The 15,321-nt window shown below is 42.1% G+C and overlaps 2 protein-coding genes across 2 annotated transcripts in view; one reads left to right on the top strand and one right to left on the bottom strand.

Annotated features, from left to right (window-relative positions):
- Positions 1–15,321, bottom strand: part of LOC148366224 (natterin-3-like) — a 163,718-nt gene that overhangs the window by 133,365 nt on the left and 15,032 nt on the right. The window contains exon 4 of the mRNA XM_088335195.1: positions 13,438–14,483. Coding sequence (XP_088191321.1) covers positions 14,055–14,483 — 429 coding nt within the window. The 3' untranslated portion in view covers positions 13,438–14,054. The remainder of the gene's footprint in view (positions 1–13,437; positions 14,484–15,321) is intronic.
- LOC148366230 (natterin-4-like) lies at positions 3,578–6,668 on the top strand. Its single transcript, XM_088336682.1, has 2 exons — positions 3,578–3,747; positions 5,504–6,668. The coding sequence occupies exons 1-2, from the start codon at positions 3,669–3,671 to the stop codon at positions 6,577–6,579; spliced, it is 1,155 nt and encodes a 384-aa protein (XP_088192808.1). The 5' UTR covers positions 3,578–3,668; the 3' UTR covers positions 6,580–6,668.

Here is a 15,321-nt window from a genome sequence, read left to right on the forward strand (position 1 = left end):
ACGCCGGCACGAGAATTCTTCAGGGCAAGGAGTTGAAATTCCTTGAATACACGCATTTTTTGTGCGCTAAAACCCATGTCCATAGGATAGAAGTAATCCATAGTGGAGTTGTCAAAACGGGAAGAAAAAACACAGAAGATAGGAGCAGACAATAAAACAATAGGGCAGCTGCTGGAAAAGGCAGCCGCTCGTGGCAGCGCCGCTTTGATAAATGCAGGTCATTTCATTTCATCTCATTGATGTATTTCATTGAAGTTAACCAACAGCCACGGCACAAGCACTTATATTTTCCCCTAAGGAGCAATTTAGATTCTGTAGTCAGCCATCGTTTCATCTTGATAAGTTCAAAGTTCAATAAACACTCAAAACAAGGAGAGAAGACGTGAATGAAATGTTGAGATGACAAAAGAGAACAGAACCGTACAAAACAACCGGTTTAAAATGTCCTCCTCCGAGCCCTGTATATTTGTTTAAATCCCCTAAGTTACAAAAAGCAGACCAACCCTAAACAGTGTGGATTTCAAAGAACAGAAATATGATAATGAAAAAGATGCAAAAGTGAACAGGGTTGTGATAATAGTAATAAAAAAAAAAAACAACCGTGGCATCCCGAGGAATTTTTTGCTCAATAGTCAAAACAGAAACACGTTATTCATTCTAAGGAAACAGAAGGGAAAAAAACACATGTCTGAATAAACATGAAATGTTTTTCTTAGCGCTACTATTATTCCTTTAAAAGTATTTTTTATTAATCTCACCTTCCATAAAATCAGCCATTCATCCATTAATCAGTTCCATGTACTCATCAGTACTTGCTAACAGGTAAAACAAGGCACGAAAAAAATGGCAGACCAAACTCCAAATCCAGTTCCTGTCTATTTGCCAATAATTGCATTTCCATTCAAGTTTTTGACAAATTGAAGTGATATTTGAGTACCGTGTTTTCCGCACTATAAGGCGCGATGATATATATTTTAAACTTTTTCCATACATAAGGCGCACCGCATTATAAGGCGCTATAAGTGCATGCTGGTTTAAGATCAGGTAATTGTGCAATTTTGTAATTGTAATCCTGTGCAGTCCTTCGAGACATTTTTTGTGATTAAGGGCGTCATAAATAAATTTGACTTGACTTGACTTGGCTACAGTAGAGGATGTAGTTACGTTACGCAACCATTAGATGGTGCCGCGCTAAAGGGAATGTCAACAAAACAGTCCGATAGGTCAGTCAAACTTTATTAATAGATAACAAACAAGCTTCCCACAACTCCATTCACTCCCAAAATGAATAAACACCCGTTTTATTATTTTCTCTAAGGTAAAGCATTTTCGTGAAACATCTTTAACATCTTTGTACAACAGCGAGGCATAACATTTTACTTTTCCTCCATTTAGTCAACACGCAAAAAAACGTCTGATACTGTTATGGTAAATTAAACGTTAGTGCAATCGCAATGTAGTGACACTCGTAATGTGCAAAAACAACAAGTGCAAAACAATAATAAAGCAATAACATAATAACTGTAAAATGTAAACACACACCAAGTAGGACCACCTCTGAATTCTTTAATGTTAACTTCCCGTGCCAGCGCTGTTGCCTTCATTCGAATAGTTATTGTACTGACACTTCTACTTGCTGCTCTTTGTTCAACAACCCACTGTTCAAGTGTGTCCTCTAACTGTCTAACCTCTAATCTCGCTTTTATTGCCACGGAAACTTTGTTCAGTCTTCCTTACTTGGCGCAGCTTATCATCATGCTTCCTCCACTTGTTGCTGCTCTATTTCCGTGTTCTACTGCGTGACTGATCGCCTTGAGTTTAAACTCTGCGTTGTAAGCCTGTCTCTTAATAGGAGCCATTTCAGGGTCTTTATACAAACGCACAAATAAAAGAGAATCCTGGTTTAATATTTCCCAGTATGCACAGCGCACTTCTTCTTCTACGCAAAAAATGGAGTCGGTGGCTGCTTCTCTTAGTTGCGAGACCTTGCAATTCAATATTGATCCATATATAAGGCGCACCGGATTATAAGGCGCATAGTCAGCTTTTTAAAAGAAAAATCAGATTTTAGGTGCGCCTTATAGTGCGGAAAATACGGTAATTATGATAAAGCACAATTAGTATTTGCATGTTTTGATTTGATGGTGGTAATAATGAACCCATGTGGTGGAGGTAGGAACTGCAGGCAGGTGCTCAAAACAAGGACGGTATTTATGAACAAAATCAGGACCAAAATACCAAATAAGCATGTGGGAAACCACTGCGCTGCCGTGCAAGTTTTAAAGCAAATAAACACCAATTTGGAAAAGGTCTGTGAATAAAACGGAATTAACGGTCATTATTGTCACAGATCTCAACACCATGCTATAAAAATTATTCAACTGACACTACTTCCTTATTCCTTATTAAAATACATTTTGATTTCGTGTAAAAGTAGTCTCACAACTCAAATTTAAAAGTAGTTTTCATCAAGGCTAACACATCAACCTTCCTTTTAGTCATCATCCTTCCGATTTCCTCTTTCTTCCACTCAGTCGCTTTACTTCCACATCCTCTCACATTTAGTGACTCTATAAATGGAGTTTGCGAGACCCTTCGGTCTCCCGCCCCCTTTTCTTTGCCTTACTGTCTCTTAGGGAGTAGAGATAGAGAGGAGAGGATCCCCAGTCCCCTCGCTCCCTCCACTCACAAGGAGAGGGCCCCTCACCACGGCTCATTCAAGAGGAAGGCCGCGGTTGACGTGGATGGATGGTGTTATGAGGGCACTGCAGGAAAGAGGTCTAAATATAATGGAAGCTAGTGCTCTTGTTGGTGATAGAAAGGAGTGGAGAGGTGTTGTAAAAGGATAGTGGGATTGGCGACGCGTTCTTATGGATGGGCTGGGCACCTGTATGATGCGGCAGGGGTAAACCAGTGAAAGCGGTTGGGCCCTGCTGTTGAACAAAAGTGTGTGTTGTGTCACCCTGACCCGAGTGACATGGCCGCTTTGTGGTGTCCCGTTTCATCTGGAGGGACGAAAGCATGACCAACTTGGGTGCCGAGGTGCCTAACCTGTTTGGGTGTTCGGGCAATTGGGTTGGCCATAGTCCCCAAAAATTTGTGTGTGTTTTTTTGCTATTTTTTAGGGATATGACCAAGGTAGATAGATAGAATGCATTAATTGTATCAATTGACCATACAACAAATTGACAATATGGGGAAAAAAACACAATCTTCAACTGAAACACATCTGCACAAGCTAAAAATATTTGGTAATTTATAGTACGTGTTGACAATAGTTACTATGAACTTCTCAATTGTGGTCTGCAATGACTTTTGTTTCTCTCAGGCAACAGCGCGGCACTCAGGATGGCAATGGCACTGCAGTATTTGAGAGTGAGCAAACAGTTTTGGCAGATGGTCAAAGCAAATACTCTGTTCCATGGGATGTTTTTGATCAACCACTTACTGGTACCCCTTGGCCAAACTAGATCTTGGAATCCATCCAGGAAGTAGTCTATCTCTGTGGTTTGTTTGCGCTGGTCAATGTTTATTTGGAGGATGGCACAAAGTACAGCTGAGCAGTAGACTACATATACTCATTTGCGGCACATCATTTCCTAGCAGACCCTCAAGGACTGTGTTTGGAGATCTGGTTCTGGTCTTCCGTGTATTGTGTCTGCACTCTTATGAATCCAACGATGTTGCTCCTGCTGCTGGCTTTCGTGGCTTTGGCCTCAGCCCAAGATCCAAGCTGCCATCTCCCTCGTAAGCAATAACAATAATCTCCAGTTTTTGTTGTTGTCTTTTTTGCTGTACTTGAGGAGCATCGGAGAGAATTTGTGATAAGGTAGTGGGTAGGGGAAGTGAGAAGTTCGAATGTATACAGCAAATTACAGCTTTTAATCTTAAATTCCAAGAAATTATTAGAGGACCTCTGTGCGAGTGGGAATTGAGACAGGGGCTAGTACGCTCTCCTATCCATGCAAACATTTGGTTTTCGGCCCCTGGAACCAGTGAGGAGAACATAAATCTTGGGAAAACAGTTAACGCTGGCTTTACCCCCAGTCTGACAGTGCTTATATTACACAAATTTTAAAGATTTATGGTTTATTAAGATTATTGTTAGATTTACTATAAGCTGTATGTTTTGGGTTGGATCTAGACATAGACTACGGAAAGGAGTTGGAAGGCCGAATTGGAATTTACGTACCGTATTTTCCGCACTATAAGGCGCACCTAAAAGTCTTAATTTTTTTCAAAAGCTGACCATGCGCCTTATAATACAGTGCGCCTTATATATGGATCAATATTAAGTCGCAAAGTCTTGCAACTAAAGCAAGCAGCCGCCGACTCGATTTTCCCCTGAACGTGGAGTAGTCCGCGGTGTATGCTGGGATTTATATACCGGCGTTTCATTGGCTAACCAATGTGTCAATCATCATTTGAATCGATCGCTATTGGCTGAAGTTATTCAGAGCCTCGGATAGGCTAGAGGGCCGAAACAAACCCTGCAATTGGCCGAAAAAGATGACTGTGAATAGCAAGCTTGCTAAAATACGCCATAAAGAAACATGTTTCATTAGTCTGTATTTGTAAATACTTTACTCTCCTGGATTTACTTCACTCACGGTTGTAAGAAGACCATGGTTGCGTATCATTATTGAACGTGAGAACTTAGGTGAGCTATGCGGCTTTATATTTTCCCAGTATCTTGTTTCAGAGTGATATCGATGTTTCTGTGATGGGTCTTTTTTTAAATTAAACTCAATTCCAAATGTTTATTGTCATATGCACAGTAAAGTTACGAGCGAAAAAAGAAAATAGAAACTAAGGAATGGTTGGCATTTCTTGAATCCCAAGACTTTAACTTTCCGAATGATATTTGAAACGATGCATTTGAGTGACATCGTACGGACACCGCATCCGCGCGTGTCTACGACACGTATTTGCTTCTTTGCAAGCTTTGGGAATGTTAAGGGGGTAATAAATTGGACTGAATCATCTGACTGTTTTGTCGACGTTCCCATTGTAGCGTCTTATAATCCGGTGCGCCTTATCTATGGAAGATATAGAACCAAAAACTATTTTTTGGGGGTTCACCCTATAACCCGGTGCGCCCTATAGTGCGGAAAATACGGTACATGTTTGATGTTTGGTACATGAATTTCACAGAATGTGTTTTACATGTATTCAATTTAAAAGCTCGAATGAAATATAACTACATTTTAGGAACCCGGCAGTTTTAATAATAATTAATAATAATAATAATTTCCTTGTATTGTCATTCTGTGTAACAATGTACACAGAACGAAATGTCGATTACACCTGACCCGTTGTAGCGAGCCGATGCAGCCGCAGCCAACAGAGGGCGCCGCCGACCATTTTTTAAGTCTTAGGTATGACTCGGCCGGGGCGCGAACCACCGACCTCCCTTTTGCATTCTAACTTAACGTAGCGTCTTGCTCGGTTGTCTGAGATTATCTCCGATCACGCTCTTTTGTTTTCCCGGCTTCCTAAACAGCACCAGTGATGGACCCGGATCTGATCAACGTGGTCCCTCAACTTTCAGGCGCCGGGTCACCTCGTCTAGCGTCCTTAAATGCGTCAGGAAACGCAAGGTCCGAAGATTTTGATTTCGAGGGAACGAACTTGGAATGGCAGAAATGGGAAGGGAGCATCCCTGACAACGCTGTGGCCATTTACAACGGCTACGCCAAACGCTACGACTACATCTGCAAGCACCTGTGCGATTCAGGCTACCTTAACCCCAAAGAAGGCAATCAGTGTGTCTATTCCTTCAGTGGCGAAGCTCTGCGAACCGATGACTTTTCCGTGCTAGTCAACAAAGACAATTTTGAAATCTTGGAATGGAAGGAGGGCGCCTACGGTTCGGTGGCATGGAACGCCGTCAAGAACTGCAAAGATAGCGACAAATACGTCGGCAAGAACTCATACGGTCTGGGAAAGGTGCACGTTGGCCATCGGGTTTTTTACCTGCCCTGGGGCAAATACGAGTACATCTACCCCAAAGACTACATGTTCATGGTTATCAACGAAAATATTCAAGAGGATCACTTGATGGATATTAAATACCACACCGACGGCATCAACGTAGTGGAACATCCCCCCGAGTTTATGAAGAACGACAGTGTCAAGAACCTGGATTGCCTGGAGGCTGTGGTCACAGACACCCTCATCAAGAGCAACAAAGTCGAGCATAGGTGGCAACACACCTTCAGCCTTTCCCTAGCGGCCAGCACCACCTTCACTACCGGTATCCCCCACTTGGCTGAAGGGTCCATCAGCTTCAGCGTTGAGACCAACATTGCAGTCACGTACGGGACCTCGTACACTGAGACCACTGAACACAAACTCAAGTTGGTGACCAAGGTGCCGCCTAACTCTTTGTGCAGAATCCACTTGGTGGGTAAGAAATTCGGAGCGGATATCCCATACACGGCTCGTCTGAAACGCACCTACAGCAACGGTGAAACCAAATGGACCACTGTTACCGGAATATACAGCAGCGTACAGGTCTCTCAGGTTAACGGTGTGGTGGATCGATGCGAGCCACTTCCGGATGCTAAACCTTGCTGAAACACCTTCACCCTTGTAATAAAACAAACAAGTTTGTAAAAAAAGGTCCATCTTGTGTTTGAATTGAACAATAAACTGAACTATTTCTTTATGCGTTGAAGAGAGTTTAGTCAGCAACAAAAAATGAGGGCTCAAAATTACTAATTTCAACAGTGATCCCTCTAAACTCGTACATTCTCAGCGCACAAGAAAATCTAGCCAGCGCACAAAAATGAGGGCTCAAAATTACTGATTAAGAAGCGACTTAAGTCAAAGTTACAGTGCATGAAGGTAAAAAATACACGGGTTCCCCTGACGTTGTGTCCTAAATGCGGTACAGTATTTTGAAGTCGAGTTGAAGTAGAACGAAGTTGAGTAAAGTTAGTACAGTTTGTCGAGAACCGGCTTCTTCGGCTCGGCTCACTAAAAGGAACCGGCTCTTTCGGGTCCTAAACGGCTCTTCGGGTTGTTTTTGCTTCTTTAATTCCAACATGACCAAATATGATGTAAAATTATGCACAAAATGACTTAAAAGAAGGGGGAAATAGAACAAAAAGAAAAAAATACCAAAATGAAAAAGTGAAAAGCTGAGAAAAAAAGAAACAAAAGGAAGAAGAAAAAAGAAGCAAAAATTTAGAAAAAAGCAAGAAAAAAAGAAAGAAATGTAGAAAAAAAGTAAATAGACAACAAAAAGAAAAACGTAACAGCTCGGAAAAAATATTTTAAAGGAATTTAAAAAAAAGTAGAAAAAAAACAAAAAAAAAAGTTTGTGTTGCATTCAAATAATTTCCAATGATATCAAGTGAATCTTGTTGCCAACATTGTACTTCCACTCAAAAATGTGATTAAGTACAGTTCCGTATCTTACAACCGACCAAATAAGCCCCCAAAAATGTTAATATTATGCGACAAAATACATCAGGAAATAAAAAGAAATGGATATCTTGTGAAAGAATTGTTTGTAGGCCTAACAACCTTTGCAATCGTACACGAGTCAATTCATTCAAAAGAGAAAAATCATTTTGCATTGCCGGAAACTCAGCAAAATGTCAAGTTTTGGACATGTTTGATAATGAATTAACTTGCCACACTGGGGATAACGGTGGCTCACTGTTGTTTCAAGCGTTGCTCACCGACTTTGTGTGAACGCTCAGACCCCTGGAAATTTACAGGGAACATTGGTCATCAATCAAACTCACTGACAAAGAGTATTCCTAAAAAGTAATGGACGCCATTTGAGACCAACTAGAATAAGCTTTTACATACATCCCCTTCCAAGCACTTGTTTTACTGAATTATTTTTACTTTTCACATACAAACTCTATCATATGGGTTTCGTTTTTAAGAATAGTAGTGGGATATCTGAGGGGCCAAATCGAATTCCTCACTTTCCAAAAGAGGGCACTACCTTAGATTAGTGTTACCTTGAGTAACAGACGATAAACTTAATGTAAAATCCGTCTCATAATCCTTTACACTTTTTTACTGAGTCAACGTTCGTTAATTTGGCGGTGAATTAACTGACTATAAAGAAACACATTGATTGGTGTGATACAATAAACAGTGTTTATTCAAAACTGATGCAGATAAAACAACAACTCACTGTGAGAACGGGACGTTTCGAGTCTAAAATGTATACGATTATGTGGTAATGTGTGGATGCAAATTAGGAAGGAAACAAAAACCTAAAACACAAAGGGCCTTGGCTCTTCTGCGCTTGGGTCCTTAGTTCGCTGTTGGCCATTCTACACTTATTAGCTCGAAAACGCTGCCAGTTTGATTTATGACTTCTAATAATATTAGCTTATCCTTTATTTTTGGAAATAAGGTTAAAACAGTCTCTGTCAACCACTAAAACAAAACATCGGCCTTGTATGAAGGAAAAATTTGTTTATATATACATATATGTGTATATAGTCTCATCTCATCTCATCAGCTACACCGCTTATCCTCATTAGGGTCGCGGGGGGGCTGGAGCCCATCCCAGCCATCTCCGGGCAGTGGGCAGGGGACACTGTGAACTGGTTGCCAGCCAATCGCAGGGCACACTGGGACAGACAACTCACTCGCTCAGTCACACCTAGGGACAATTTGGACCAGCCAATTCACCTGAAATGCATGTTTTTGGAATGTGGGAGGAAACCGGAGTGCCCGGAGGAAACCCACGCAAGCACGGGGAGAACATACAAACTCCGCACAGGAAGTCCGGAGCTGGATTTGAACCCACGCAGGAGGTTCCCATGACATGAACTGTGCCGCACATGCGCTAACCACTGCGCCGCCGTGCTGCCCCGTGTATGTAGTCAAATTTTAAAAATACTTTTTTAAGAATCTATCATGTTTTTAAAGCCACTGATTATGTCAATAATATTACAAACCAGTTAAAAATCAAACTATAATGATTTTCTTATGGTAGATAGTTGACAGTATCTAATGGGGACAAGGAAAGTAACAAAAGGCACTCCATAGAGGAAGGAAATTGAAAACCGTGTAGAGAAAAACACAGACCCAAAACAAGGCTTGATAATACCAAGTCTTACTCTTCATGAAGGAGGCATCAATTATTTTTGAGAACCGTGGGTATGTGGAGAAACGTCAACGATCCGTCGCTGGGAAGGGTCCATGCCATTCTGGGTTTTTTGAGGACCAGTTAAACAGGTGATCAGTCCCCTGGTGCTCCTGTGGTGGGCTTTCGGCACATTGGGACATCACACCTCTGACGTAGAATAAATACCAAACTATCGAAATATGTTTTTAAGTTCATTCCTAAATAATTTAACCCGAAACAGAAAATGAGTTGCTTATATCACCCACGATTGGAAACAAAATAGTCCAGTGTCTATTATGGACGGGGCTCCGTCAACGTCAGGTATAACGGCAATAGTAGATTCAACGCCAGAGGCAGAAATCGTGGTCTGAGAGGAAGGAGAGGGTTCTTGAGCAGTCCAGGAATTCAGAAGGTGGTAATTGAGAACCCCTGGTGATGCAAAATTTCTGTCCACTGGGATTGGCAACAAACTAGCACTGAGCCCAGAAAACGGAGTGTTTAAATAGTGAAGCAGTAGAGGTGTGCTTAGAGAGCAATGATCCCTGTAATTTTCCACAGGTCTGAGCGTTCACACAAAGTCGGTGAGCAACGCTTGAAACAACAGTGAGCAACGGCAATCCCAAGTGTGGCAACTGAGTCATTATCAAACATGTCCAAAACTTGACATCAAGTTACATTTTGCTGAGTTTCCGGCAATGCAAAATGATTTTTCTCTTTTGAATGAATTGACTCATGTACTATTGCAAAGGTTGTACGGCCTACAAACGTCGTTTCATCTTACGATTCTTTCACAAGATATCCATTTCTTTTTATTTCCTGACATATTTTGTCGCATAATATTAATAATTTTGGGGGCTTGTTTAGTCAGTTGTAAGATACAGAACTGTACTTAATCACATTTTTGAGTGGAAGTACAATTTTGGCAACAAGTTTCACTTGATATCATTGGAAATTATTTGAATGCAACACAAACTTTTTTTTCTTTTTTCCGTGTTTTTTTTTTAATTCCTTTAAAAAAAATCTCATTCTGTTTATTTTTTCCGAGCTGTTACTTTTTTCTTCTTGTTCTCTATTTACGTTTTTTCCTGCATTTCTTTCTTTTCTTTATTTTCTGACTTTTTTCTAAATGTTTCCTTCTTTTTTTCTCATTCCTTTTGTTTCTTTTTTCTCAGCTTTTCACTACTTTTTCATATTGGTATTTTTTTCTTTTTTGTTCTATACCCCCATTCCTTTAAGTCATTTCGTGCACAATTTTACATAACATTTGGTCGTGTAGGGATTCAAGAAGCAAAAACAACCTGAAGAGCCGTTTCGGACCCGAAAGAGCCGGTTCCTTTTAGTGAGCCGAGCCGAAGAAGCCGGTTCTCCACAAACTCTACTAACTTTACCCAACTTCATTCTACTTCGACTCGACTTCAAAATACCGCATTTGGGACACAACGTCAGGGGAACCCGTGTATTTTTACCTTCATGCACTTTAACTTTGACTTAATTTGCTTCGTAATTAGTAATTTCGAGCCCTCATTTTTGTGCGCTGGCTAGATTTTCTTGCGCGCTGAGAATGTGCGAGCAGTGCGCAATTGCAAACGCGCGCAGCTTAGAGAGAACACTATTAGAGAGTATTCAGGACAAGTGACACCAGATGTGGAGTCAAAATCAAAACAAAGAAACAAGTGACCTAAAAATACAAAGGCAAGCAAAAGGGGAAGAGAGGAAATAGAACCTGACTGCAGGACTGCCACAATCCCATTATAATGAAGTGTTGTTCATCTGCAGTTCACTTTTAATCCACACGAGGGAGCATTGCAGGCATCGTGTAGAAACAATTTTCCTAAATAAACCAGGAAATGTACTTTTAAACACATAGGGGTGAGGAGCCTAGGAAAGATCAACATGAAGTAAGAAGATTCGCTGATGCGGCATCAGACGACAGACTGGCCGCACTTTGTCTCCGTGACCCTTATCTGTAATCTTGCTGTCCTCTCATGTCAATGATCCTCCATCTTATCTGGCGGACAGTCCACAAAAAATGTCTTTGTCCTAATGCGTCCATTTCAGTGACGGAGGTGAGGGTGTATCTAATACAGTGATATTGCTGTATGTCTGCTCTGACTTGAGGACCCACCATTCCACCCTAATGACAGCTTCAACTCAAATCGAAAAAATATTCCACTTCTCAAACGTGTAGAATGAAAAGATTTTGCAGTTTAAAGCAGATATAGTCGAATTTGTTGACAAAAAAAGGAAGTGATCTGCATTTATATAGCGCTTTTCAAGTCAATGACTTCCCAAAGCGCTTTACAGTGTGCTTCACATTTCCCATGTAAGACGCTAACCTGCTTATTGGGGGTATTAGGGGTTCAGTGTCTTACTCAAGGACACTTCGACATGTAACACGGACAAGCCGGGATTCGAAATGGGATCCCTTGATCCCAAGACGAGCGCTCTACCTCCTGAGCTACTGCCGCCCCAACTTCTAAAACATACTGATGCATTGTATTTATTATATTGTTCTCTAGTTCTGCCATACTTAACATATTGTGCAGAAGTCTGGGGCAATAATTACAAAAGTTCACAACAGTCCCTTATTATCCTTCAAAAACGTGCAATAAGAACCATCTCATCTCATCTCATGTCATCTCATCAGCCGTACCGGTTATCCTCATTAGGGTCGCGGGGGGGGCTGGAGCCCATCCCAGCCATCTCCGGGTAGTGGGCAGGGGACACCCTGAACTGGTTGCCAGCCAATCGCAGGGCACACAGGGACAGACAACCTAGGGACAATTTGGACCAACCAATCCACCTGAAATGCATGTCTTTGGAATGTGGGAGGAAACCGGAGTGCCCGGAGGAAACCCACGCAAGCACGGGGAGAACATACAAACTCCGCACAGGAAGTCTGGAGCTGGATTTGAACCCACGACAGGTTCCCATGACATGAACTGTGCCGCACAAGCGCTAACCACTGCGCCGCCGTGCTGCCCGCAATAAGAACCATACACAGGGAAGGATATCGGGATCATACCAATATTTTATTCATGCAGTCCAAATAATTAAAATTGGATGATTTAATAAAAATTTTCACTTCACAACTGCTTTTTAAACAAAAACCTAGTGCCAGAAAACATACAAAAATGATTCACTCGGAAAGAGGGAAATTATAACTTGAAGGACTGGAGTAAATTCAAAATCCCAAAGGTGAGAACCACCAGGAAAAGTATGTGTGTGTCTGTGTTTGGAGTCAAACTTTGGAATAATTTACAAGATGAGATCAAACAAATTTGAATACAGAAAAACATTACTGGCGGAATACAGAGATGAAGAAAATGGGATACGAGGGAGATTGGAAGTACTGCGTTTAAAACTATGGTTGTTATTGTTGCTATTATTATATCAGAACCGTTATAATAAATAGTATGTTTATTTTTATTGTTGTTATTATCATTGGTGCCGCAGTGACGTTTGGTAACTAGGCGCGTTATGACGTTGAGGGATGGTATTGCGAAGATGAGTGTATCAAATCTCTGATTATTGTAATTACCGTAAATTCCGGACTATAAGTCGCTACTTTTTTCCCAAATGTTCAGCCCTGCGGCTTATTCAGTGAAGCGGACAATTTATGTAATTTTTTTAACGGCCACCAGGGGCGCTGGAGTATTAAAGGTAAGATAAAGACCAGTAGAATATGTGCGCCAAGAAAGACTTCAAACTCTAACTCTAAGCATAAATTGTCAGTAAAGTTAAGGTACGTTCCGATAATGAAGAAGACGCCCTTGATGGCGATAGTTATGAGGAGGAAGTGGAGGACGATCTTCCGTGAATTTCACATTACGGGATGCTTTATTTTAACAGGCAAGTTTGATACATTGCGAGCGTGATCCTACTAGCGTGTTGGTACCTTTCACAGGCACGGTTTGGGATAAAAGTTATATTATTATTATTAAAGCTTTGAAAACTCTCTCGGTGTACCGTCTTTCTTCGTAAATATGTGTAACCATGTATAATTGTCGTGGTCGCCGTGGCGACCGGTCTGCCCCGCCCCCTGGGCACCAGCTGAAGCAGATCAGCTGATTGCGTGGCTGCTACTTAAGGTTGGGTTGTGGGTATTGCGGGTGTTGGCTCATTACACCTTTTCTGTTCTGTTATGCCCTGTCATGTTTAGTTTGAGTCGGAGGAAACCTGTACTTGACCATTCTGAGTGTAAGAATGTTTTTGTTCTGTTTTGTCCCGGAGTTTTGGACAACTTTTATTTTGTTAAATAAAAGTTATGATTGTCTACGCAATTGAGTTCTCCCTTCCTGCCTCCGTTCTGGTCCGGTCACCCCTTCCACCTCGTGACAATAATATGTATTTGAAACTGTATATTTTTGTAATGTATTTATTTTAGAGATTTATTCTGTTATGTGTTCTACGGACGAATCAAAAAGAAGGGGCGGAGCAAACGCGGGCTGATGGGAATTGGGGTAAAGCTGAGTTACCGGTAGATCTGTCTGTTGTCGCAGCGGACAATAGTGGATATATTTTCCCACCCTTAACTTTGGAAATATACATTTTGTTTCCTTGGATTACTTTCATTGGGATCCGAACTTTACAAGTCTGCATCATACGTTAATTACGGGTATCATTTTCCATCTATGATGGCAATTGTGATACCCAAATTGTGTACTATCTATGTAGTTACAATTGTGGATCGTACAGCCTGGTCTGGGTTAAACTTGTGATAGAGTCACAAGTATTAATGCGGGCTTATACATGGGTGCGGCTTGGGTAAGTACTAAAGTGGCAAATCACCTCAAAAGTGGTGGGTGCGGCTTATAATCAGGTGCGCTCTATAGTCCGGAATTTACGGTAAATCGAAATGGACTCTCAGAAGCATACGCAACCAAGTGAGCAGTGTTGCCAAATCTTTATTACAGACGAGCACGTTTTGCCATACGGTTCTTCACCATCACGGACACGGGTGGGCATCTTCTACAGGAAGGCAGCGATCCACCACAGCCCGAACTTCTCCGATCTGCACGCCGTCGTAGGTGCCCGACACGGAAGTCCACTGCGTTTCTCCGTTTCGGTACGTACGGCTGAGACGGGCCGTGTACGGGACGTCGGCCTTCAACTTGCGGCCTTCCATCCGCACCCGGCACGAATGGTTGGGAGGCACCGCCAGCTCCACCGAGACGGAGTGCTCGAGGGTCTCCACCAGGGTGGTTCCTCGGGAGAACTGCAGTGTCTTCTCGCCGCTCAGTTCTAAGCCGCCCGAACCGATCAGAGGGATCTTGGCCGTGATGCTGCCCGTGATGCCCAGCGCCGTGGCCCGGCCCATGTTCCAGGTGGTCTCCTTTTCGCTGTTCTTGGAGATGGTGACCGTCTTGCTCACCGCCTGCCCGTAAAATTCAACGTCATTCTATATCACAGGTGTCAAACAGGCGGCCCGCGGGCCGGATCAGGCCCGCTAAGGGATGGAATCCGGCCCACGAGACAACATTCAGAGAAGCACAAGAGAAAAACAAGCTGCAGGTTGAAATAGGTTAACTTGATGTTGCCAAAGCCAGGTGCCTCGAACAAAGACACTGTACTTGTATTTATTTCTCTCTCTCTCTCTCTCTCTCTCTCTCTCTCTCTCTCTCTCTCTTTTTTTTTTTCCACCCCTTTTCTCCCACTCTGCCTCTGTCTCTTTCACTCTCTGTGTCTCTCTTTTTCTCTTCCTTTGTTGCTCTTTGTCTCTTTCTCTTTCTGTGTCTTTTAACCTTTTTTGCTCCGACTTCCTTTTTTTCCTTTTCTCTCTTTTCTCTTTCTCTGTTCCTACCCTTTGCGATTTCTTTTCTCTTTTCTCTCCTTCTGTCTTTCTATTTCTCTGTTGATTTCTTTCTTCCTCTCCCTCTCTTTTCCCCCTCTCTCACGACTTTTTATCTTTTGTTTCTCACGCTCTCTCCCTCTCTCTCTTTTTCTTTCTTTGTCCCGCCCTCTCTCCTTTCCCCCCCCTCTTTCTCTTATTTCTTTATCTCTTTTTCTTTCTCTTTAATCTACTAGTCCGGCCCCCGACAGAATGTTTGTTCTATCGTGTGGCCCCCGAGTTAGAATGAGTTGGACACCCCTGCTCTACATGAACCTAGGGTCAAATTTACCTTAGAAAACTGTGGGAATACTGGCTTCCAAATTGGTATCCATCCGTCCATCCCAGCTATCTTTGGGCAGTGGGCAGGGGACACCCTGAACTG

The sequence above is a fragment of the Urocampus carinirostris genome, chromosome 5, assembly GCF_059441175.1.
Source record: "Urocampus carinirostris isolate Australia breed hairy pipefish chromosome 5, RoL_Ucar_1.0, whole genome shotgun sequence".
NCBI classification, from domain to species: Eukaryota; Metazoa; Chordata; class Actinopteri; order Syngnathiformes; family Syngnathidae; genus Urocampus; species Urocampus carinirostris.

Coding starts and splice junctions, on each gene's coding strand:
- LOC148366230 (XM_088336682.1), top strand. CDS start 3,669: ATGAATCCAACGATGTTGCTCCTGCTGCTGGCTTTCGTGGCTTTGGCC. Junction 3,748..5,503: donor TCCAAGCTGCCATCTCCCTC/GTAAGCAATAAC, acceptor CTTCCTAAACAG/CACCAGTGATGGACCCGGAT.